General features: G+C 34.4%; 2 protein-coding genes across 4 annotated transcripts; one reads left to right on the forward strand and one right to left on the reverse strand.

Annotated features, from left to right (window-relative positions):
- Nucleotides 1-1,816: 1,816 nt before the first annotated feature.
- LOC136845866 (mitochondrial nicotinamide adenine dinucleotide transporter SLC25A51) lies at nt 1,817-11,780 on the reverse strand. Of its 2 annotated transcripts, none has more exons than XM_067116282.1 (7): nt 11,663-11,780; nt 8,371-8,425; nt 7,823-8,116; nt 6,526-6,706; nt 4,259-4,370; nt 3,823-4,087; nt 1,817-2,885 (listed from the first exon to the last, which is right to left on the reverse strand). In XM_067116282.1, the coding sequence occupies exons 2-7, from the start codon at nt 8,371-8,373 to the stop codon at nt 2,712-2,714; spliced, it is 1,029 nt and encodes a 342-aa protein (XP_066972383.1). In that variant the 5' UTR covers nt 8,374-8,425; nt 11,663-11,780; the 3' UTR covers nt 1,817-2,711. The 2 variants fall into 2 exon arrangements, with proteins under 2 accessions (XP_066972383.1, XP_066972384.1); XM_067116283.1 differs by having other exon boundaries at nt 11,666-11,764.
- Nucleotides 11,781-13,715: 1,935 nt separating this feature from the next.
- On the forward strand, nt 13,716-26,131 carry Hacd1 (3-hydroxyacyl-CoA dehydratase 1). 2 transcript variants are annotated; one of them, XM_067116292.1, is made up of 6 exons: nt 13,716-13,889; nt 15,529-15,643; nt 18,916-19,039; nt 20,481-20,586; nt 23,792-23,970; nt 25,646-26,131. In XM_067116292.1, exons 1-6 carry the CDS (start codon nt 13,807-13,809, stop codon nt 25,720-25,722), a joined length of 684 nt encoding a protein of 227 aa, XP_066972393.1. In that variant the 5' UTR covers nt 13,716-13,806; the 3' UTR covers nt 25,723-26,131. The 2 variants fall into 2 exon arrangements, with proteins under 2 accessions (XP_066972393.1, XP_066972394.1); XM_067116293.1 differs by lacking the exon at nt 13,716-13,889 and adding an exon at nt 14,025-14,144.

The raw sequence follows: 26,131 nt of genomic DNA on the forward strand, positions 1-26,131 counted from the left end.
TAACAAAATAGCCCATTGGTCTGGTTAAAGTACTTAGTAATTATTTAACAACATAACAGCTTGACCCTAAGGCATCTTTCATCAATAAGACTTCAATAGTAATTCTATTAACCTTCAAACTTTTTCATCTGGTGAAGGCTCCTTCTAATTCTGTTAACATACTGGACAGAGTTCCAACAAGTACTGTACATGTATTTCAACAATACATGTAGTAATATTCTGTGAATTTATTGACATCTCTGACCACTGTGCCATAGCAGTGGACATCGTTTTTAATCAATACATCCCTAGTATCACAGTTGTATGTAGAGCTTGAAGTTACATCAATTAAAGAATAAAAGTATGATTGTAAAACAAAGCTCCTACTGAAATTTTCTTTGTTAACTGCTGTATAAAAATTTTGTTATCCATTTCCAAAATGCTGTTTGTATATTTTTGCAAGCAGGTTTGATGATTTCCTCCGATATTTTGTAATTAAACAGAAGTGGAATTTGAACATTTTGACTGTCTTGAGTTACCGTATCCACATCGGACTTACCTCTCCCCTGCATTTTGTAGTTACACTTAAAATCTTAAATTTTTGACATCAAAACCTTTGCCACCATCTATATTGTGTTATTACGAGTTTCTCTTAGTACAACACTTGTTACGTTTGATACACAGCACTGAATTTACCCTTAACAAAATCCACACAGTCACTTCCCTGACTGTAGACCTGGCCTAAGTTTACCACACTTTTATTTACAATTTTCTGCTCATGCAGTACTCGGTAACACATTTAAATTTCGTTTATATTCAGCATTTCAAGATAATAATCTTCAGTGACTGCCTATTAAAAAAAATGCTAAGTATGCTGCAATATTCAGCTAGGAGGGATGCTGGCTTCCACAGAGCATCACTTATATTGACAAAGTCAGGCAATCATTATTAAGATACCAAACTCCAATCTCTTTTGGTAATTGTATGGCAAGTCATTATCTAAGAAATATGAATAACTGAATGCTGTAAATCTTTAAATGAATACTAAACAATTGCATTGCGATTTTTGAGGGTTTAAGTAAGTGCATAACTGCTTGGCAGAGGCTGGAAAGCGATACTTTGGTTCTTCTGGTTGAGAAAGTATTGAAGTGAACAGGTTGGGAAGTTTTAGTCTCATCCTGCATGGAACGGTGATGATAAAAACTTTGTTTGTCAAAGCTGAAGACAGAAGGATCAAATGGCCAACTTAAAAGGAATGATGTGAAAGAGTCCTTCAAAGTAAGAAGTATGAAAAAAACTCCTTAGATAGAGTACCAAGTCTTGCAGTTGAAGCAGAAGTTAAGAGCCTTTCCTAGTCTACTTTTTTGCATTACCCAATCTGAGATCATTATCAAACCTCCCCTGTGCCCATGAAGTTCAATTAGACAACTTCTGTGTAGTCACATGTAGATTATATCTGCTGATAGAGGCATCTCTCAGAACTTGTATCCAATGCTGCCAGTTCTCTCATTCTGAATGAAAAACCAGTGGCTTTCCCAGCAAAGGAGTCCCAAAGAAGTATAACAGTAAGAAGGGAAGAACAGCAAATCTTGGCATTATCCACTACCAGTGAAAAGGGAAATGACACAGGCTAGAAGAGTTCTATGATAACCTTCACTGGAGACAAGAGCAGAAGCCTTATGAAGAAGATGCCACTAACTATGCAAAGGAAAGCACATTACAGCACCTGCAATCAACGTACAAGTAGATCTATGATTTTTTCATTCCTCAAAATCAGTGGATCAAACTGTTCATCTTTGCAAACCTTACTAAGAATTGGTAAGATGAATTACAGAGATTAATTTGCTTACATCTATTTCAAACATAATTCTAACAGCATACAGAAATAAATGCATCCTTCCAGGAAAGAAATTAAATAATAGCACAGATATGCTACTAAATACAGAGAAACCCACTATTGTATGATGTGGATATTACATATAAACTCTTCTAGTGGTAAAGCTTTCAGAACCCCATTCAGTACTTCCATAGTGAATGCTTTATTCTGCCGACATCAGCAACCACCAAACTAAATTCAAGAGAAATGCAGGTATTCCAACGACTAGAATTCTACAATTAACTTTTAATCACATTCACTTTGGATGCACAATTATCACCAACATTTATGGCTTTATACAGAATAAATATGTATTTGTACATTTGCTTGAGTGTCAACACAGTGCTTTATATACATAAATGTACAGAAATTCATCCACAACTTTAATATTTGAATGTACACAGCTGTGACCATTTTCATTGTATTTTTAACAAGTTTTCCAGCTTATATCAATGAAATAGTTTTACTTAGTGTGATATCACATTTAAGCTAGTTGTCGTGAAACAACTATTAAAGACTCCAAAAACATTACAGGTCTTTTGTTTTTATCATTGCCACAAATATGACATAAGAACAGACAAGTAAAAATGCTAAGAATTTAAGGAAAAATCCTGTACATGTACTCTGCATCTTAAAATTTCACCTGGAGTAAGGTGACTAAAGAATTACAACTGAAGTGTCAATGTATTACCTACAGAGAGTACAAACATTAAGATGATGAGTTTCGCTGTTCTTCAATACTTTATATGGTGGAACATAAAGAAAATAAACATATAAAAAATATCAATTTCTTGAAAAGAATGTACACTTTACAACTATATTCAATATAAAAAAATATTTACCCGAGTTCACTGTGCTAGCTATAGAGCAATTTGTGTAAAATTTCATATGACGCATTGATGATACCCCACGAAACGAGGGCACGGCTATAATTGACATGAGCTCCGCTGAAAAGCCGACTTAAACGACTCCCTCGCGATCGATAAACATCATAGAAAGTTTCGCGCATGGATATGAAGGGGCCACCCACCTGAAAAAAAAAAGAGGTGCACTCTCATAATGTATACAAAAACAGAATATGAAGTGGTACCAGTGGAACTTATTAAGGTTCCAGGTTTTACAAAAGAAAATGTCGTACAAACCCATCAGTCATGATTATCGTTATTTCAGTGTGGGAAGTAAGGGCTATTATTTTTATGTGCAATAAAATGCATACATAGCAAAAAAATATATTGGAAAGGAGATGCTTGGTACTTTTCATGGTTTAAAAAGTGTTTAGAAATCTATGAAGTTTGTGAAATAGAATTTAGTTACAAAAAGAAAGGAATTTCAATTCTTGGATAACTTCATCACATCCTTCTAAAACAGGTTTTGACATAGGAAAAACCTATTTTTGGTAGTCTCTGTGTCCTCAAAGGAAAATTTTGTTTGCTGTACAGTGCAAAGTTCTGCTCATACTAAGATAGCTAGTTTATTAAAAGTAAGGGCTATGGCAAAAAAAAAAAAAAAAAAACCACAGGTTTAAAACTACAAAGCATAAATGATACAAGCTTATTACTACATACCACAATTATGCATGGACATAGGTTTACACAAAAATGGCACAAACTGAGGCTGATGGTGAGGGAGCGGAGCTTGGTAAAATCAGTGAAACAAAGAAAATACAGCACACTATGACAAATGTGATGGGCCTGGCCTAGTACCAAACCCTTTACTGAAATTTCATGAGGTAAATAACGAAAGCTGAAAAAATATACAGTACTATCAAGAGAAGAGGTTAGATAAAAACATATGAATGATAAACAGATGCACTCACTCTGAGAGGTTGCAAGGAGAAATGGCAGATGAAAACAAAAGGAAAGGACCTACAGAAAAGACTTGTTACAGAGGCTAGCAGCTTCAGGCTTCAGGTTAGAGAAAAGTAAAGTTTTTTCAATAATTTTTTCTGTCTGATAACCAAAGCTTACCTGTGTCTGTTGATGGGCCTTTATTACATTAACAGGATACATGACAGTTGATATAAATGCACCTAAAAATGCACCAGACACAAAATCTGTTAGGATATGCGCCCACCAAGCATCATCAGGGGTAGGTATTTGTTCTTTGATTTCAGTCCGCAGGCCAAAGAAAAGAATGTTGCTTGGTCCATTTCGTAATAATATTGAGAACAAACCCCTGTAGTATTCTGCGAGTCCAAATTTCCTTAACTCGCGGGCACAGTGTAAACTATTTCTGTAGAAAAGGTATTTTGTTATTACCATAAATTTTAAAATTAGAATAATTTGTGGTATTCACTCATCTTTAACATTTTTAGTGAGTAAAAATTGACTTTTGAAGCCCACAGCAAAGCTCTTGTAACTTATCAATTACAAAAATAAAATAAATAAAGAATAATTTACTTACCGGTATTTACCATGAAACTTTTTGTCCTGTAGCACAGTCTGGATTCTTTCAAAAGGGCAGAGAATAGCTTCAGTGCACCCAGCTAAGGTAGCTGCTATTGCCAGAGTTGCACCTAAAATTTGTTTTAAGGTTTTTTACTGTCAGCATTCATGAAACTTAAAATACCATTAAATATTTTAGTAGCAATGCTTTAAAAAAGCCTGTACAGATATAACTTTAGGAACAACTATATCAATTCTACTCAACGAAAATGAAAAGGCAAGTTTTTCATGTGATATATAAAAAACTTTCAAGACTAACTTTCAAGTTGGAAGAAAATTAACTTGGTCAGGAGACTTACACTCATTACTGTACATTAATAACAATGTAAGAACTTAGACATGGTCTTTAAAAGCTGGAGTGACAAGCAGACAATGGTAAAAATGAAAACTTTAAGCAGTGTAATACCAAGATTGACTGATGTAAGAGTATCTGGATATTTCACATCTTATCTGTCATGCTTCCTGTAGAGTGAAAAGGAAATCACTCACTTTGCAAGCAATTGCAGGACATTATGAAACCTAAAATGAAACTACAGTACAAGCATTCCTATATTAATATTTGGGCCTTGAACCAAAAATGGGGATGAGAACCGATCTTAAATGATGTACCCATGAGTAGAGTTCAAAGAAATTATGACTTTAATATCCTTTAAAATAATTTCTTCTTATTGGCTTTTGCAAAAATTTTATTTATTTGAGGAAGGAAACCAAATAGAAATTTAAAAAAACACGTGCAAAAATGAGTTCAGGTTTCCCAAACATTAAATTATGGTTCATTTCCACAAAACCACACTTTCTAATCCTAAAAAAAATCACAAAATTGCCTAAAATTAAGTTGTCTTAAAATAAGTTATGTACAAAGGGACTACAGTATACTACTAATCACTAATAACACAATGGCTAAGGATAACTTGATACACTCCAGTATTGAGAATTTGATATCTGCCCTTTAAAGCCAAAAAATTATAATGAAAGAAACAAACCAGTGTTGTATTTCAAATTTCAACACTTCATAATGCACAAACCAGGTGTTTAGTCTTGCATGTCTAAATATAACCGAGCAGTCTTGCTCAACTATTTTTATAACATTACTGTACTGTATATTCTATTGGTTGTTCTAACCTAACTCTGCCCCATCCTAATAACATTTTCACAGCACCACTGCAGTTTATGATGTCTAAACTGACCCAAGATAAAAATGATGAAACACTGTATGTCCCTAGTTACTACTGAAATTTTAACTTTTATTTCAAGCATATTTTACAAATTGATGAGGCTGGCTGAACTTTCTCTTCCCATATTTTGTATTAATGGTAATAATGCTCATGACTCTCAGCCTTGTGTTTTTACTGTATTACTCAGTTTCACTTTTTTAAACTCTTTTGCAATGACTCATCATATAGCATATACAGTATACATTAGCCTGCAAGCAGGTGGCAAATACACCATAGACCTATGAACCAACTTGATACTAATCCTAGTTTACACTGCAATTCCAGGAGAGAATAAATTTTACTGTGTCATTATCTGCCAAGAATATGAGTCATAGCCATGGAGCCAGTGGATCATCTCCATGTATAGACAAACCTACATTTAAAAGAGTGAGGTTCAGGAATACTTATGTAAAAACATAAGATTTTTTACTAACTAGTCAAACTGAGTTAGCTGAAGTGTGCTTTCTTTCCACAACCATTTTTACTTAGCAACTACTAATGCACTATGCAAAAAGACATCTGACAAGGGGACCAAAGGTCACACAATAATTCACTACCTTGATTCAAATCTCAAGTGCTTTACAAGAACACTGAAAGTGCAGTCACCAGTCCTGTACTTTTTATTCATTCATGATTTTTACCCATGTTCTCCTAACTAGCTCCTCTCTTTAAAGAGTACAAACAGCAAAAGCCACCAACCAAGTATATCAGAGTGTTTGTTGATATTGTAATTAACAATAGTTAGCAACTTGCACCTCTGTAAAATTATAGCTGTTATTTGCATTTACAAATCTAAAATTACTTTTATAAGACTTAACTTCTGAAACTGTAACCAACTACTGTACTGCTTTGGGAGAGGAAAAGCCTCTTCATTTCATATATGATACAAAGATATTTGAATATAAAATCATAAGCATGCAAATAAAGAGCAATAAAAAGAAATCAATCCACCTACATGCACTTCAAATTTTCAATACAGGAGTGCACTGGCATATTACCCAGTGTATATTACCATCAGAGATTTGTGGGTGATAATATTTCAACAACCGGCTGTACTGATCAAACATGCCAAACATGATGGAGGTAGAGACTGTTTTCTGACATAGAGGGGGTAGAATGCCTCTATACAAGTTTTTCATCCCTTCTTTTTTCAGCTGCTTGACAGCCTGAGATGTTGATATACCATGCAGCATCTGGAAAATATATGAACAGTCATTCCACAATAATTACCTCAGTTTTTATCTCTGAAACATAAGTCATTATCTTGAAAAACATAGAAACCACTCCCTTTCAAAATCATTGAATTCATTGCCTTGAAAACCAAAATTTTTACTCTAAAATAAATTTTTCTCAAATTCCATTAATCGCAACTAGCCTTACTCCCAGGAAATTATTTCCAGTCAAACTAACTTGATATACCTTGAAAATTGAAAAATCTTACTGCACACGCCTAAGCAAACACTCCACTGGCCCAGATGGAGAGGCATCATTCCTCCATGCTAGCCTGCACTTCACTGAAAATACATTGTGTGAATCCACTCATTTTAACCATAAGAAAAAACTTTTCATCCCATTCTTGGGTATTTTGGTACAACCAATAAACTTGTAACCCCTTCTCTAAGGTGGAATGAAACTTCTCAAATGTGCCTTGTGATAGTGTGTTCATGTGCATTACACATTTTGAGATATGCTAACTTTCTTTGTTGTTCCTTTGAACACAGCTGATAAGAAAGTGCTTCCTCTGTGTCTCAAATAACTAGACAGACAAAATTTAGTTGCAAACTGTTTCACTGCAAATGATATCACATACAATTATATACAAATAAGGACCTCACCTCAGTCTAATGCCTAAAGATTGTTTTCATATCATATGGAAAATGAGGGGGACTTCATTTGACAATATGAGGAAGTAAGTATTGCCTGAATTACACTTAACTGGTTGCATATATACATGCTGGGATTCTTTGTCCAAAGCAAGAGTCCAAATTTACTCTCATGCTAAGATGTGCTTGAGAAAACTCTTGAGATATTCACACAAAATAAATTTTAATTTCTAAATCTAGAAAATTCTGACATTCATATGCAGACAATGGAGAAGAGGAAAAACTGTAGCCATATACAAGGCAAGGGGACAACTGTTTTGCATGAGACCAATAAAAAAAGTATGGAAACTCGCAATTAACAAAGAATTTTGTCTGGATTTTTGTATGAAGAAAGGGAATTTACACTCGTTCTACACATCTACATTTTACAATTTAAAAAATACCAATGGGACAATTCTCACAATATTAAAAATCTAATCACCGTACCTGCCGAAACATAAGTTTATTCATCGGAAAAGTGACCGTAATGTTGATGAAGGCAGCACCCCAACCGCAGACAAACTCTCTTGCATCTTCAGACAGAGGGGGACTTACTGAAACAGCTGTTTTGCTGGTAACTAATAAAACAGACGGAGATGCACTAGGAGATCCATGCTGGTCTGCCATAGTTACACCTGGTGTCGTCATAACAGGCGATGTCACACTTGGATTCTGCAAAACTGACCCAATGTTCGGAGTCAGGGTAACGCTACTGTGGTCTCGTCCAACTACATTCATACCCTGTTCAGAAAAAAAATATTACATTTAATTTTAGCTTATCAAAATACTTAATCTCAGCACACATTTGCAGTTGAAAAGAAAAATGTATTTACTGTAATCACAAATCCTTTCTTCCTCTAATAGGAGGATACTGTCATAATTATCTAATGACAGACAACAACTGCAATACTTTTCTATCTACAAACAGTTGCAGCAACCACAACCACCTTTATACTTTCTATCTACAAATAGTTGAAGCAACCAGACTAACTTACCATTGTCAAAGATTTTCTCCATGCCACCCTTCTCCTCAAATCTCCTTAACAATGGCTGAAAAGTAAAAAATGTTGTGCATGCCAGATTATACGTATTAATATAATATGGTCATTCTTGCAATACTTGATACCTGTAACCTATAAAATTTTATATACAGTACTTCCGGCCACTAAATATAACTATGGTATACGTATTAATATAATATGGTCATTTGTGCAGTACTTCATACTTGTAACCTATAAAATTTTATATACTTCCGGCTGCTAAATATAACTATGGTTCATTCTGCATCTTGTGAGAGCTTTAGAAAGAAATTTTGCTAGTTTAACTATGGTAATGCCCCTCTGACTATAACATTATACAAGTGCTCATGTGAATTACAAATTATACAAACAGTAATTAATAACATTCCACTTTTTTAATATACAGAGCTTGTTCACTTATTACACTACTACTCCAATGTAAACTGTGAAGTTAGTTTTGTCATTATTTGTAACATAAGAATACAGTATGAAAGTAATGCAACTCCTGTTAGAGTTATCCTCCCCCCCCATGCAAATTTACATGGCAGCCAGCATTAACTGAGATGCAGGATGAATCAGTAAGTAGCCTAGTGTAGTCAGCGGGGGAAGATACCTCATTCAAGCAAAACTAAGACCTTGCATATTAATCAGCAAAACCTGAGCCATGCTCTCACTCCATGATACTTTCTAATAGGTTTGCTGAAATTACAGAATAGCTGTTACTGTGAATGCTCAGCTTCTGAGACCTCAGATCACATACTTCACAAATCAAAGGGCAGCATAAAAAAACATGGCATCAATAAAATAAAAATAGAATAACATGTCTATCAATTCTGATAATCTTCATGAAAATCTCATAAAATTGCAAGGGAATACAGGACCATGATCACATTATCCTTGGTAAACTTGCAGCCATGACTGATTCACTGTATACACTACAACCCATGATGCCTAGCAATATCAATTTCAGTTCTGTGTTAAGTTCTCAGAGTAACCATTTGTCTCATGACCAACATGTTTACATTCCCCGTCTCTCAATCACTGTGTAATATTTGCACATCATTTGCAATTAAGTGATTAACTGTCCTATTGTGACTAAAGTAAAATACCTTGTTAATGTGCAATCACATATAAGCATCTGTCAATATAGCAAAATTGGGCAATTCAGACTCTTGATTACATTTCCTTGAACCACTGCTACACAATACAGCCTTTTACAGTAATGTACACCTTATATCACTATGAGACTGAATTGGATGTTTTGCATAAATAATTCTTATGTACTGTATGTTCAAAGGGTAACCTTCTAAACTACAACACACTCTCATTACTTTGGTAAAGGATAAGATTTCTACAATAAATGGTTAAGTTCGGACATGAACCTGACATAGTATATGAAGTGAGTGTATCTTCATTTAGGCTAAAATCAGATCAAAAGCTGAATGCTTATAAAAAGTCTATAACTAAATACAGGCAATGTTATAGATTAGGTCCAGGGTTACAAAAGATCATAACCTAGCTTGGTAGGTCTTTGCCACTCAACGGATTCTGTTAACTTGTTGGACAGCCTAGATTCCCAACATGTCCATTAAAGCAAGAGACCAATGTACCTAAGTGTGACACCAGTGTACCTAATATTGCTACAGAAAGGAGCCATGAAAGCTATACAGTACAACAGTTGAGCAAGCACCACCAGACCAGAGCCTATACATTTTCTACTGTAGAAAGAGAAAGGAAGCATGTTAAGTCATGATTCTACCCTGATACCTGAAACCACAATTTCGCTTGAACTAAAAAGAGAGAATGTCAGGACTAAAGACGGGAGTGGCAAGGATACTGTGACCCGAAAAAAGCAATGGATAAGTGACCGAGCACAAGGTTCCGGTCATTGTATGCCCATCTTCCCCAGGAAGGCTACAACCATTCCCAAAGGTGAATGAAATTTCCTTAAACCTACAAACAGAATGAGGGGGTGTTCGTATCCATGGGGAGGTAAATCGAAATGAATTCTAACAGATCACCTATTCCTGAAGTCAAGTTAATGCAGCAAATAATACAGAGGATATTTGGTTTATAAATTAAAAGACTCTATGATGAAGAACAAGATGAATTTTAGTTAGATAAAAAGAATTAAAAGCAAATCAAATTACAGCCACTTTCCAAAGAAACGCCGAAGTTTTCAAGCAAGGTGGGGTTCAATCAAAACTGCAAGTCACCCTTCTTTTTAAGGAAGGCCTATTTCTGGTGAGATGTCTGAGAATCATTCAAGGTATTCTAATGAGATTGTTAAATATACATAAACAAGATCTAGACAAAAACTTTACATACAGCCTAGACTGTGGGTGACTGCTATTTGTTAAACATGTCCTGATTCTCTAGGATATAAAGGTTATACACACAGACTAGGCCTATGCTGATTAAAGATATGTGGGACTAGCTACACATTCATATCAAGATGTATAATGAAATATAATTAAGTACATATTGGATACATCATAAAAATAGTTTAAAATATAGACGACTGGCTACGAACTACTCAAACGATCAGATAGCCATTGGGTGAATAACAAAAATTATCATGCTTAGCCTTGTATACTTAGGCCAACTGATGTGTTCGTAACACTACAGGGCTACATCCCTATCGTGTAATCATAGGAAGGTGTAAGACGCAAAGGCTATTTACCAGGCCTAGTTGATGGCTCATTTTCCACTAGTATTCAAAAGCCTTGTTCACCTCCAACAGGCTGTACACCACAATAGGCCTACACACTTTACCTAGCTTAGGCCTAACCTAAAGCGACAATTGGTTTTATTAGGCTATGTTAGACTTAGACACCACAAGAAAAGTCTGTAAATGTAACATCAATAAAAAAAAATTTATTAAAATACATGGAAATGAATTTTTAAGAGGTAATATTACACTTTTTTTTCATCAGCAGAGAAATTTGACCTGACCTTTTTTTGACACCACCCCAAAGGAAAGGCCCGAAGACTCAAGCTCTGTTTTGAAAATTTTAAAATGTAAGGTGAGGGTTTCTTAAGAGGTCATTTTACACTTTTCTACTGAAATTTAAATTTAAATCTGACCATTTAAAGCACCACAGCCTAGGTACTATAGACCAAGATCAATTCTGGCCTGGGGTCCGAATTCTCTCCCTCGTAGATTATCTAAATTAACCAAAAAATTATAAATAATTTTAATTATTTCGAATTATATAAAGTGTTAGTTTGATACAAATAAGAAAAACAAAACGGAAAAGTATAATACTACTATAAAATTGCGAGGTCTTGTTGGTTGTTGCGTCGGCTGCTGCAGCCGTCACGAATCGGGATCAAAACAACTGTGTTGAGTGGTAGAAGTCTGGTTTTCAATGTTGTCTTTCGTAGTAGTTGTTTATTTCGGGCTTATTTTAACAGGTTAAGTTTCTCTAAATTGATAAATAACCTTTATTAGAGCTTTATCTATACCATAAAATTACATTTATTAACGTCAAAACTCCAACTTAACGTCTACTTTCTATGCTGTGTTTTGTAATGGTCTATTTTACGCTCATTTTAACGAATTAAATTACGCTACAGTTATAATAACTTTCATTTAAACATTATTTGTATTAAAAAATTACGTTAATTTTTACTTTAAAACTCTGAATTGACGTCTAGTTTCCATATTGACTTTCGTAGTTGTCTATTCACGCTTATTTTAACGCTTTAAATTACTTTAAAGCGTTAAATTACCCCTATTAAAATTCTATTTATATTATTATAAAATCGCATTGAAAAACATTAAAAGTATAAATTAACGTAAGAACAACGAAGTACTTGGCTCTACAAAACGCATCCAAAATCAGTTGAGCCAATCAGAATCAAATATCTCAACGGGCTTGATCTAATTGGCTACAGCTGATCACTCCGCTGTTTAAATGGCAGTTTGCAAACGCGCTTTCATCGTACTCTATGACCGTGCCAAGACTGAAACTTATTAATATACCGTACTTCTATAACAACGTACAACAAATGGAATAGCTATATGTAAAAATATAACACTGTAAGTGCAATTCATCCTGTACAACTACAGTTAAGACCTAAAATCACTACTCGGCAAACTGTACTATCGGCTGTTATGATAAAAAGTTATTACTCATCGCATTCTTACAGATCTGAAGAGTTTATATAATACATTTTATCAAAGGATGTATTTATATTCGAAATCGTCGTGGCATTTCAGGGCGACTTTGCGTGGAATGAAATGTCGCAAGCTTTGTTATTGGTATTTAAAATCTATTTTGGGGCGAAAGGATGGTGCTATTTAAATTGCCATTACTATGATTTTGAAAGCAAGTTACATTCATATAATTTCGTCAATTAGACTGTTGGAGCTACGAGCAAATGAGCATTAGCTATAAGAATGACATTGGTCATTTTAAACATTCATTAACGTGCATTTTTAATTAATATTTAACAAGCTCTATAAAAGGGTACATGGCAACCACCCATTATGGGTTCGGTGACTTTTTAATTAAGGTATGTACGTTCACACACACTGCTCAACTTCACCTAGTTTAGAATGTTCGAGATTTGTTAATATAATTTTGAAACCAGAAGTGTGAGTTTTGTACGAACAGTAATGTTTAAAGTTAATGTTTTACCAGGTTGAAATTATGCTAGCAGGATAATATATACATTTCCCAACGCAAGTTATTTAAATGCCAAAAATAAGTTTTTTTTCATCATATGCGATCTGTGAATGCAGGATACGAACACGTAGTAAATACGTACTCCCAAATGACTGTTTTACGCCTCATGTAAAGCGAATTGTTTACAGTTAACCTGTTTATCAGGATAAAATCATGCTGACAGATTATCAAATGCAAAAATAGCTGGTTTCTCCAATATTATGAGCTTTAGGAATGCAGCATACGAACAAACGTAGTGAAAACAGAAAGAGTACTGTTTTCTGTGCCATATAGAGTGAATTGCTTAGAAATATTCTGTTTATCAGGAGTTAATGTAATGTAAATTATTCAAATGCCAACAATAATTGGTTTTTCCAATACCATGCAGTTTGTGGATGCAGGATACGAACACATGTAGTAAACACGACAAAAGAATTGTTTTCTGCTCCGTGTAGAGTGAATTGTTTAGACTTATTCTGTTTTACCGTGAGGTAATATAATGCAATTTATTTAAATGCCAAAAAATTGTTTTTTCTCATATCACGCAATTTGTGAATGCAGGATACGAAATGTAGTAAACACGGCTAAAGGGCTGTTTTCCGTTTCATGTAAAGTGAAGTTCTAACTTATTGAACGGGCCAGCGGCATTTTACTCGACATATAAGCAATACTTTCACCCGCTCTCAGATCAGATGCAGTGCAACCTTTGACCAAGTGATATTCCTATCCCTGCCTCGCCATGGCCGAAGGAACTAAAAAGACGGACCCCAGCACACCAGGGAACGTTTATTTAATATTTTATAATGTGTTTCTGAGCGCTGGGTGAGTTAAATTATGAAGGAAAAGTTTATGATGTTTGCTTGAAGAAGAGTAAGTGCTTGTTCGTATTAATCACTGGTTATAGGTTAATATCGCTGGGGTCAGGTCAGGTGTAGTTTTGGACATTGAAGTCACATTTGAAAGTTAATAGGTCTAGGTTAGTGGCATCAGTTAGCTGGTGACAGAAACATACCTTACATACCAGCCTAACCTAGGCGCCGGTAATGGTAGGCTAATGTCGTCGGTGCACCTCACTTGGTAAAGTAATTTATAACTTATTTTTACCAGACCACTGAGTTATTAACAGCTCTCCTAGGGCTGGCCCGAAGGATTAGACTTATTTTACGTGGCTAAGAACCAATTGGTTACCTAGCAACAGGACCTACAGCTTATTGTGGAATCCGAACCACGTTATACTGAGAAATGAATTTCTGGGTAGATTACAGTTTCGTATGCTGGGCCGCGTAACTCATTATGCTCGTGCCGAGATTCACCGCATCTTAACGTTTTAATATAACTCATTCCCGCTTCCTTTCTTCAGGCTTGCTGTCCAATCACTCCAACTCCCTATTTTCCCTCTCTTCAGCGCTTTAGTAACAGAAAGTTCCCGAGGGCTTGACTACAAATTTTAGGATTCTGGATCCTACTTACTAAAAAATGCCGCTTAGTAGTTACGTGGATACCTCCTAACCTAACCTAATGTAGGGTGTTGTGTTCTGCCAAACTTGAGGAGTTTGGTCTTCCTGGAAACCCCTCCCCCCTTCCCCCACCTCTATTAATCTACCATATACCTACTTTCACTTTAGTTTTGTTGAGGTTGGTTTTGTGCCCTTAGTGCTTAAATAAATGTGTTGTTCTTTTTATTTGACTAATCAGGTTTCTGCAGTTATGTTGATCAGCATTATTTGCTGCCATAGCTTAGGTAGCTACTTAGCATGTGTGCAGTTGTAGGTTAGGTAGATATCACCAGTTAATTTGTCACTTTGTAATTCATATTTACAACATATACAAAGTATAGACAAGTAACAAATTAGTCTTGATGTTTACATTATTTTAGTGTAGCTTAGTTTTTAAGTTCATTTTTTTTTCCCATAAGCTGAGCAACATAGAGGTTAGGCAAGCTATGTTATACCTGCCAGCAGATTATAAATGTGGAATATAGGGCCTGTTCTCAGCACGTTTCAGAAAAAATTTGTAAATGCATTATATACGGTGTATAAAACTTACTTTCCAAGGCCTTACATGTTTCTGTTAAAACTGAGGAAAGTTAATCATAAGTGACATTTTTAGAAATATTAATTTTTACCATTATATGATTCATTAAAATATCTAAAATTAAACATCTATGATGAATTCTAGATACTGGAATGAACAAGAGCCATCTTGTTACCAACCTTAAGTGACCAATTCTAGATCACCCCATGAATACTCCTATGCAAAAGGTTCCGTTTTGTATACATGGCAAAAGTTTGTTTTCAAAGTGCAGTCATTATACAGTACTGTACTCAGTCCTTAATATAGTCTTATGGAAACTACAGTGTAGCATTGTAATAAGTTGTAAAACTGTTTGAATAGAATCCATTGAATGACATAACTTTGTTGTACAAAGATTAAACTCTTTCACATTTTGAATCTCTCATAGGTGGTTAATTGTGCTGGTCCAGACTGTTCATCACTTGTTTCATGAGGGCCGTGCTGGACTGTGGGGAAGTACACATGAGGTTCTAAAGATATTCCAGACTCTTGCAATATTAGAGGTGAGATGACAATAACACAATGGGACAGTTATGTAAATTTAAGTAGTCCAGTTTCTCAACTGAGAGTACAATGTTTCACAGGACAATCTGCAAAGTTAATTAATAGTACCTTACTGTGCAGCAAAGTAACATCATTTTTGCTTTTCAGAAGACAGTTGACAGTTTGCCATTATGGTTTGCAGTATGACTCCTACTGAAAAATTACATTTGTCTTGAAAATATTTATAGATACGGTAACACTGTTATTTTCATGTGAGTGGACAGTTTAGCTTAATTACTGTACAGTATTGTACTTTTTTTTTTTTTTTTTTACTGTACTTACAATTCGTCGAGAGATTACTGTAAATTTATAAACTACTGTCACTGGTTTAGCCTTGATATGTCATATTGAATTTCTTATATTTTCCATAAGTGCAACCTGCCTTTACTAATATTGCATTGCTCTTTTGGATTGTGTTTAACAAGGACTAATTATATTAACTTTCATAATGGCTGTTATTTTATTATTTATTGGAAGATAAGTATTAACTTTCATAGTGGCTGTTATTTTATTAATTGTTGGAAGATAAATATTGCCGTATTACTTTTGTTTTCACTGTAATCCTAAATCATAGTATTTTACATATATAGTATTGGCCGACCAACCCAGCGCTGCCCAGAAAAATTCTGAATGACATTTGGTAATTCTCTCTCTCTCTCTCTCTCTCTCTCTCTCTCTCTCTCTCTCTCTCTCTCTCTCTCTCTCTCTCTCTCTCATAGAATTCAACAACCTTAGGCCATGTATTCACGATCAAGGTTACCTGTCATTTCATCTGTCAGTTCATCAAAACTGTCGTTAAAACTTATGTTTAGACAACAGTTTATGGGCATATACAGTTCACTCACACAACAGTTGAACTGATGGTATTACCTAAATAATTTCCGACCGACTGACAGATAATTGCATGTGTGGACAGGTTAGCATCAATCTTGTGACAGTTGCCATTGTATTTCATATGGGAAGTATCTCAAACTCTTTGATCAGAGTATGAATAAATTATGTATAGACGTTATTCATTTCTGTGTTAGACCTTCAACAATATCGTAGGTTGTTATCAGTCCAAATCATACAATAAAGATTTAAAACAATATTTCCATGTGATACAGACAATTTTGTATAGGCCTAGGACAGTGATATCTTTTTATGTGTGTTACTATTGTCAAATGAAAGTAAACTTCACTGTACAATTCATGAAAAGCTGAACCAACCCCTCAGTTCTAATTTAAACTCATCCATTAATATTGTATGAGAATAGACATCTTTTTTTAATATAAACACTGTATATAGTCTATACTCTGTTATGCCTTTTTACTTCTTTCCTATTATCAAATGAATTGCTGCAACAGTTAGCCTTCCACCCCCTCATCATACAGTATTAAGAAAAAAAAGTGGCAAAACTCTTTCTTATATGACTAACTTTAACTCATGACACGTATTCTTTATACTGGTTTCAGGGATGTTTTTAACATTAACTTCAATTCTGTATCTTTACAGTGACATCGAATTCCTTATCGTAGATTTAAGTATAAAGTTACATGGATTTTTAGAAAAAAATTACCTCTAAACATGTCCATACGGTATCTATAAACTTGGTCAATTCATACCTTTGGTAATACCATAATCATGAATCAAACAAAATCTTTCCCTTCTTGGAGGAATGTTAGGCAGTCGATTATTTATTGTTTTGAATAAATACGTGTTGATAAAAGATAGAAATGATTATATATCATTCTGATATATAACCATAAACAATTTTATTTTCCTAAATGACGCAAATACTATTCCTTATTGTGTATGATTACATCAGCAAAAAGTATGAAATTGACATGTTGTGTAGGCTATGAGCACTTTGACAATCCTGGGTATATGCAAATCATCTATATTTGATAGTTACTGAGACAGTTGTAGGTGCTGTTAAGTGACACATCCCACATTGAGTATTTTCCTTATCAGATAACCTTCTTTACTTGTTTTTAGATTATCTTTTGGTGTTATTATATATATATATATATATATATATATATATATATATATATATATATATATATATATATATATATATATATACTGTATATTTATATTAGTAATGAATATTACTATGCAATTTTTTTTTTTTTTTTTTTTTTTTTTTTTTTCAACTTTGCCTTATGTGCTTGAGTACTTTGGTATATATTGACTACTGTAATGCCAATTTTACTGAAATGCTTTTTATGCCTTTCTGGTTAGTAGAAGTTTTATTGAGTCAGTGAACCTGAAAAAAAAAAATAGAAAGCTTGCATCATTCTAGAAAGCATCAGGTTTTTATGAGAGAATGTGAACGTAATTTTTAACCATTCCTTTAGATATACTGGTAGCATTTATAAGGTAGACAGATAAGTAATGACATAATAACTCTTCAACCATTATCATTTTATCACTGGGAGATGTCTGACTGATTAATTTAAACAGTATCTTGACTATAAATATGTGCCAGTAATTCCCATTTTCAGTTTGGTATTTCAGAATTTCATTGAGCATTGAATGGTTTTGTTTATAAATTGTGTTTAATAAAAGTATGTTAAAAATGCTTTTATAAAAAGACAATATATTTTACTGAAAGTTCTCAGTTTGAAATGCAGAGTGTATAAAGCAAAATCTTGAGTCCAGTATAAGTGACCTTTTCTCCTCCATTTTTTATCATTGGCACACAAAAAGTGGTTTATTTATGACAGTGAAAAAACTGGTTATATGGCATGACAAAAACTCACCTTGGTTTTACCTTCTCTTCTCTTTCCTGTGATACAGTGTTGCCATTGTTGCAATTTTAGGGAAACTTTTCTGTTGCTTTAGATATATCATGCTGATGTGAATACATAGATTAATTGTTGAATATAAAGTATATATATACTGTACATACCATACTATTTTATACTCAAATATGCATATCTCAGTCTCTTATTGAACAAAGAGAAATGAATTGTTCCTAAATGTAAATTTGTGCTGTAGAGCTTATCAAAGTAATTCTGGTAATTGTAAGGAGAGACATTTTTCAATTTCAGGGATTATGAAGATGCCTTGATAAGTTTTCCCATTTTTTCTTCAAGTGTAAAAGGAATTCAAGTTAGCTGAACTAGTTAGGTTATGTAAATCAATCTCTCTCTCTCTCTCTCTCTCTCTCTCTCTCTCTCTCTCTCTCTCTCCTATTTCAGTGTTAGGCAGAAAATAATTTTCTTTTATTATCACAATATTCCAGGTGGTCCATTCTGCTGTAGGATTAGTACCTTCAAAAGTTGGCGTTGTGTTCCCTCAGGTGTTATCAAGATTAGTTGCCCTTTGGCCTATTCTACACACATTCAAAGAGAGCCAGACAAGCTTTGGTAAGGATTCAGTGAGAAAAAATTGTCTCTTGGGTTATGTATGTTAACTTTTTTTTCGCAGGATTGATGATACGATAATTCTGACAGGATCTATATACCACCGCCCCCTCCCATGGTATTGCTGTCAGTGCACCTAACATAGTGCATTGTAAGTGCAGTGTAGGCATTACTAATTGGTGTTTTCAGCATCTCTTTAGCCCCTAGCTGCACCCACTTTTTAGCATTTTACTTGAACTCTGTTCCAACTTCCTTTCTCCAGTTTTGCTGTCTAACCCTTCTAACTGTTACTTAGTGCATCTGTTGGGTTTTCTCCAGTTCCACCCTTAATTCCTTGTACTTCATCTCATTTATTATCTAGATCTATATATCTTGCTGTGCAACCATTCTAATTACACTTTCATTGTCTTAAGAGCTGAATGGCTGAAGTGTCCCAGTGTTTGGCTCGACACCCAAAATTTCATAAAATCAAACCAGTTCATATGGTTTTTTATTATATCTTGGATAAGGGAAGTGTTTATACTTTTACCGTGTGTGCAAGGTTTTTATTAAGCTAGTCTCTTGATGATACAGTACTTCTGTGTGATTTTGAATATGCATAAAAGTTGATATCACTTCACAGTTATAGTCATTTTATAACTTTTATTCTCATTTCATATGACCAATAAAACTTACACCAAATATAGCTGACATCTAATGTGGTCATCTAGTTTCTATGCTGACTACCATGCAAACCAAATATAGCTGACATCTAATGTGGTCATCTAGTTTCCATGCTGACTACCATGCAAGATGAGAAATTCCTTTCACAATTAACCAGTAATCATCTCTCTCTCTCTCTCTCTGTCAGAGCTGTCAGAGACTTGAAAGTTGTGCACTGGTTTACTGTATTTTAAAATTAGCTTTAGGAAACACACAATGCATCCACTGAATGTTATTCTGAAAGTACTTTGATATCCCTTTTGAAAGTTAAATGAGACACCAATATTGTCTTACATTAGTAACTGCTGATATTTTTATGTACAGTAAAATTACAGAACCCCTGTATGAAATTTCTGCACTAAAATTAAATGAAAAAGTTGGAACTATGTAGAATGAAAATGTACCAAAATTGCCAAGGCCAAGATGATGATGATTACTTTTTTCATGCCATCATCAAGAATATCTTATATTTCTCACTTGTCTTTGGTTGTATTGAATGTCCATAAAAGGAATCAGTCTCATTTTCATGATTTTAAATGAGATTGATACAGTATTTCTTGATGTTTCAACCATTGAATTTGAGTCCAGTGAAAATTTTACTTTAAAAAAAAGAGAGAACAGTGAGTGAATTTTGTCAATTGAAAAAGAAATGGGAAAGCATTTTATAGTCTTTGGAGGAATATTAAAGTCTATTGAGTGTGTAATCTTGTCATGTCTGTGAAGTGGATGCTTTCATTTCCAGGTTACCCTCTATTACTGATTGCCTGGAGCGTGACTGAGGTGGTACGTTATGCCTTCTACTTTTTGAACATTCTCGACCGTGTGCCACACATCATCACATTTTTAAGGTATGATAAGATTTGCTTCCTCTACATTTTTTTGTCAGATTGAAGGTTGTGTATGTTAGTCATAGAAAATTAATGGTACTAATAGTATAAAATAGAACCTAGAAAATACATTTCATCAAACTTCAACTGTATTTTAAACAAGTGGTTTGTAGTTTTCATAGTTTTGCTAATCATCCAGAACTAGTTTGCCTCAGTTCAAACTATCAGGCAGACAAAAAATCAAAAAATCACCTGTAAAGAATATAATACTGGATGTATCCTTCCTGAGAGAGAGAGAGAGCAAGTAAAATGTCACTGTGACCTTGTGTGGTAGTGAAGAAAAAGTGGTAGTGAAGAAAAAATCGGAAGTATGATGGAGATAAAAAACAGTCCATTGTTTTTTATGGATGTATCACATTGATAATGGAGTAAGAGAACTTTTGTTATATTGCCATTTTCAAAAATATCAAATCCCCCCCTTTTTTTTATCCAAGGAAAATAGGGATAGGTTATAAAGAGGGAGTGGCAGATGAGGGTAGTTAACAAAGGAGTTGAATAAAAAAAAAAGTCACAACTTCAACTAATTAACACATTAGAATAGTTTAAATAATGTTACCTGTAGCTCTATCCACATTTTTACAGATACTAGCTGACCAACCTGGCACTGTCCCCGGAAAAGTGAATGACAACTGATAAACTAACTCTCTCTCTCTCCTGTTAAGATAGTTGCTTTAGTTATATTGCCCAGTATTTTTGACATTTTATATTTCACCCCTTCTCACCCCCCATTCCTATCGGGGCTGAACTTGGACTTGAAGGGCATGGGGAATGTCACTATTCATCTCAGCGACCTCGAAAACTATGGTTTAGAGCATGGTCTAAGAAAGAGAAGGTCTGTTCACAACTAACCCAAAATTCTACCAACTTCATGTACGATTCATACACGACGTCACAGGGTGAGCGGACAGGCTATTTCCTTGTCAGCCAGGTCAAGGAAGTATAGCAGAAAGGAGAGGTGTAAATGCAATTGTAACCTTGTTTTGTGTATTCACATGCATCTATGCCGAATATATGCGCACTATGGATGTAACTCCAGTCCAGATCTAAATACTGATCTTACTTTTCATAAATTTCCTGAAAATGAAGAACTCTGAAAGAAATGGATTCATCTGTGCAAGAGAAAAGACAAATTTAATGCAGATTCTTCGAAGCTTTATAGCTTGCATTTCCAATCAACTGATTATGCAGTTACATGGAATCCCAATACCAAGACATCTTGCACAGTTAAAGAATGATGTAGCACTGAATATAGCAAATGATTAGATGCTACGATATCCCTATTTGGAGTTTCGGTGGTATGCAAGGAGAGAGTAGGCTAAGTGTAAGTGGTATTCTATCCAAGTAAAGTTAACTATTCATAATAAATCAGTTTATATAGTTGAATATATTTACAGTATGACAAATATTTGTCACTTAATATTTACTATGCTTACTATTACCATTGATAATCAAATGTTGCAAATGTTTGTCGTGTTTTTCACTTTAGATTTTGGATGGTGCACAAGGAAAGAGGAGATGTAATGTATATAAATTTTTTATATTTATTTTTTATACAATTAAACATCTGAACATTCCAGCTGATTTCCTATAAAGCTAACAATCATCATCAACGTGGTTTACAAAGTTTTTCTGTTGTCAGACTTCAAGATAATTGCTAGACTAGAACTCTGGGTCGGGGAATTAAAATACCAGTATTCCATTCAATGAATAAATTGTTGACCTAGTTAATCTTTTTGCAATACCTTGGCAATTATGGACTTGGGCCAGGGAATTAAATACCAGTTTCCTTTAGGGATTAAATGTCTGACCTAATTAATCATTTTACAATACCTTGGCAATATTTCCATTGTTCTTTGCCCAGTAAATAATATAATTGCAGTTGACTGGATGCCACCAATTATAAGATTAGGCCTAACCATACAGGTTATGATAAATTGTTTTCACTTGAATGTAAGTCACCAGATATAACTTTGTTTCCTTTGTACTAAATATCAGTACTGTAGTAAATATTACAGGAAATTACGTCTGTACCAGCCTGGAGTTGTTTCTTAATTATATTCTTGATGTTATAGTGAAGTTCAATACTCTATGAATGAAATTAATCTTTTATTGCCATTTCATTACTTTTAAAAACAAACTAATGCATTTTGCTTAATCACATTTTTATAAAAATATTGGGTAAATCCCATTATTAAAATTAAAGGCTTGGTTTATAAACATTCCCCTCCGAGTCTTTCTCTACCTACCTCGCCACGTGACATATGTGTAGCTCCGCCTACCTGCACATGAACAGACCTATTCTTTCTGAAATCATCATTTTTGGTTATTTTTACGTCAACCCCTCTCCACCCCAACCCCTATGGTGCCAGTGATGTCTCACCCCCACAGTATTTTTCAGATAGTAAGTCATATGTATACCAAAATAAGGTATGATAAACCTGTAGAGTTTTAGTTACTAAGTCTGCGGGCGGAACCGGCCCCATTTCAGGGAGCCCTTCCCACCCCCACCCCCTTTGGTGCTAGTGATGTCTTACGCCCACAGCATTCTTTTCTAGATAGTAGTTCATATGTATACCAAGTTTGGCTGAAATTGCTCAGTGCATTTCAGTTATGCTGGAAAAAACACACATCCATTTTTATATATAGATTAAATTTTGGAAGAAATCCACCCAAGTTTTACCTCTAGAATGGTTGTTTTTCAGAGTATAAGAGTATATGATTAAATTAAAAACAAAGGCATTTGTTTCTCACATTTTACAAACTCTCGAAAAGTTTGCAGCCATTATTATGCCTGTTTAATACTAAAGAACTTTTCCTTTTTTCAGTACATATTTTCCCAACCAAGGTTTTAGGCAATACTGATGCTAATATATTACTAATTTCATTTGTGTTTGCTGCAGATTTAAATGTCTTGCCCCTTAGTGTCATGGGATCCCCAACTGAGAAAGCAGCTCACATCTTTCATGTTCTAGAACTTATTGCATCAGTCTGACATTAGGCATATGTAAAATAAAAGGCTTTTATTTCAAACAGAAATTATTTAAAAGTATGTAATTTCGTCATTGATATGTTTTAGATTGTACTGTATATAGTAGTGATCTTGGAAAAGTACAGCACTAAGTACTGTGAAAGTCAAAATATGCTTCTAACAGAAGTGTGCTTTCAGATATACCATGTTCATTGTGCTGTACCCCATGGGAATAACAGGCGAACTCCTGTGCATTTATGCAGCTTTGCCAGTTGCACTGAAGACTGGCATTTATTCAACAACCATGCCCAATAGCATCAACTTCACATTTAATTTCTACTATACAATGATCATATTTGCCTTGATGTACATACCAGGTAAGTTCTGCTTTTTACCTGTAACTACCAGTATGTCTGGAATTTTGTCAGTTGACTAACCAACACATTCTTTCACTTAATGTATCCTTTAATCTTAATATTTAACTATTTAAAAGAAAAAGAAAAAATTTTTAAAACAGGTTGATGTGAGAGCAAAGAGACTTAGATTGTCAAGGAAATATCTCTGTTCATACTTTTTAACTCCTGATATAAGGTCAATGTAGATGTTATATTCGGCAACCATAAGTTATTAATAATGATGTGCACAGTGAGGTCCAGGTCATAATTATAGGACAAAGGTCAAACAAAGTAATTCAACCTTTTCTATGACTTTTAAACTACATATGAGGGCCTCAGAACCAGAAGGTTGTAAACGCCACCCCCACCGATTTGGAGTTAGGCATACCAGTAGATGTGGCAAAGTTTCCTCTGTCTATTTGTGGCATTTCTAAGCTATTCAGCCGTTTCAGTAAGGTCGAAATCCCTAATGGAACAGTAGGAATTATCAGTTTTAGCTATATGAATGAACGTGATGTCGCGCGGAGCTTACAGCCTCATAAGAGCTCAGTTACAACCAGAAGGTTGCATGTGCAGCAGCTCAGAGCGAGCCAATGAGAGCGCGCGTCACTAAACGGGTATTCAGTTCTAGGCCAATCAGCATTTTCCTGCATAAGGGGCTTGTAAGTGTCGGCCAATCACCGCGCAGTTTACATCTCCGTTATTGTTTACATTCCCAGCCTAGTGATTTTCGCGGCAAAATTGAATGTCCGTAGTGTCGTGATTTTTTTTTTTTATTATTATTATCCCTTATTTAGCGCCATTATGTCTTCCTCTGATAGTGAAAGTGATCACTGTGATGTCGTGCAACGGCCAAGAGGAAGAAAAAGGACAAGGAATGAAATGTCATGGAAAAAAATTAAATGTTAAGTTACTGCACGATGCAGGCCAAGAATATGTTTCTCGGTGTACAGACAAACTCGTGTCTGCACATAATGTAGGCCAGCCATTTTAATGGTTAAACATTATGATGATGGAAGGTTATCATCGTCAACATCTTATTACTAATATTACTGTATTATTATTATTATTATCCATCACACTATATTGATTACTCATCAATATTATTATTATTATTATTATAATACATCCATTGTTGTTATACCAAGAATATAATAATACTTTATTATCATTTTACACTTTTAATTATGGTTTAAGTGCTGGTTATGACCAGAATATACACAAATGTGAGGGGTTAGGCGGACATTTTGAATGCTAGCGCACAAGCGCACCCTACAATTTTTTTCAAATTTTCACAAAAAAGTTCTAAAGAGTAGGGCTTTCATATGAAACTTAGTTTAAATCAATATCTTTCTTAGAAGCAGAGTAATGAATGCTAGACTTTGAGGGCAATTTACTCATTTTAAAAAAAGTGGCATTTACAACCTTCTGGTTCTGAGGCCCTCATATATGATATGGACTTCACATTTGACTTGCATATTTTATTAATGAAGGTCATGGTTATGCATATTTTAGTAATGAAGGGCATGCTGTTAGGCCAAAGGCCAAATAGGAACCTATTATATTACAGGAAGAGAGAGCTCAGCATTTTATGAAAGTATGTGTGAATGATACCAGGTTGTCACTGTAGAACTTTGAATTCTGCTTCTCATTTCAGTTTTCCCCATGCTGTACTCCCATATGCTGGCACAACGTCGAAAGGTTCTAGGAAGTGGACACAAGAAGACAGATTAACTCCGTCAAACTGTACGTGCATCACTCCTATGCTTTTGAAGTCACTTGGGAATTGCTACTGCTATAGGCAAAATATTCTTCGAGTCAGACTAAAAATTTAGTCATTCTTATAGTTTTTTCCTAAATAGTAAAACAAGTTAGTTTTTAAGGGTTTTATACAGTATTTGCTTGTATGTTTACATTTGAATGCTGGTATGAACAGCTATCCTTTATTTGCTGTAGAAATTGCATAATTATATGTTTAATATGTTGTATTGGATAGTTCTGAGTACATAATTAAACAGGTGTAAATTTTATTCTAGAGCTGCTAATAATTATAGCAGGGTATGGATATTTTTGTTATGTATAGAAGTTGAATTGTGTAGTGCATGTTATGACCAATGAAAAAATGAAGTTAAACTGTCCACAA

Source organism: Macrobrachium rosenbergii, chromosome 14 (assembly GCF_040412425.1).
Source record: "Macrobrachium rosenbergii isolate ZJJX-2024 chromosome 14, ASM4041242v1, whole genome shotgun sequence".
Classification (NCBI taxonomy): Eukaryota; Metazoa; Arthropoda; class Malacostraca; order Decapoda; family Palaemonidae; genus Macrobrachium; species Macrobrachium rosenbergii.

Coding starts and splice junctions, on each gene's coding strand:
- LOC136845866 (XM_067116282.1), bottom strand. Junction 6,707..7,822: donor ATAAACTTATGTTTCGGCAG/GTACGGTGATTA, acceptor TATATTTTCCAG/ATGCTGCATGGTATATCAAC. Junction 2,886..3,822: donor AGGCCCATCAACAGACACAG/GTAAGCTTTGGT, acceptor TTTTTTTTTCAG/GTGGGTGGCCCCTTCATATC.
- Hacd1 (XM_067116292.1), top strand. CDS start 13,807: ATGGCCGAAGGAACTAAAAAGACGGACCCCAGCACACCAGGGAACGTT. Junction 15,644..18,915: donor AGACTCTTGCAATATTAGAG/GTGAGATGACAA, acceptor ACAATATTCCAG/GTGGTCCATTCTGCTGTAGG. Junction 23,971..25,645: donor TGCCTTGATGTACATACCAG/GTAAGTTCTGCT, acceptor TTCTCATTTCAG/TTTTCCCCATGCTGTACTCC.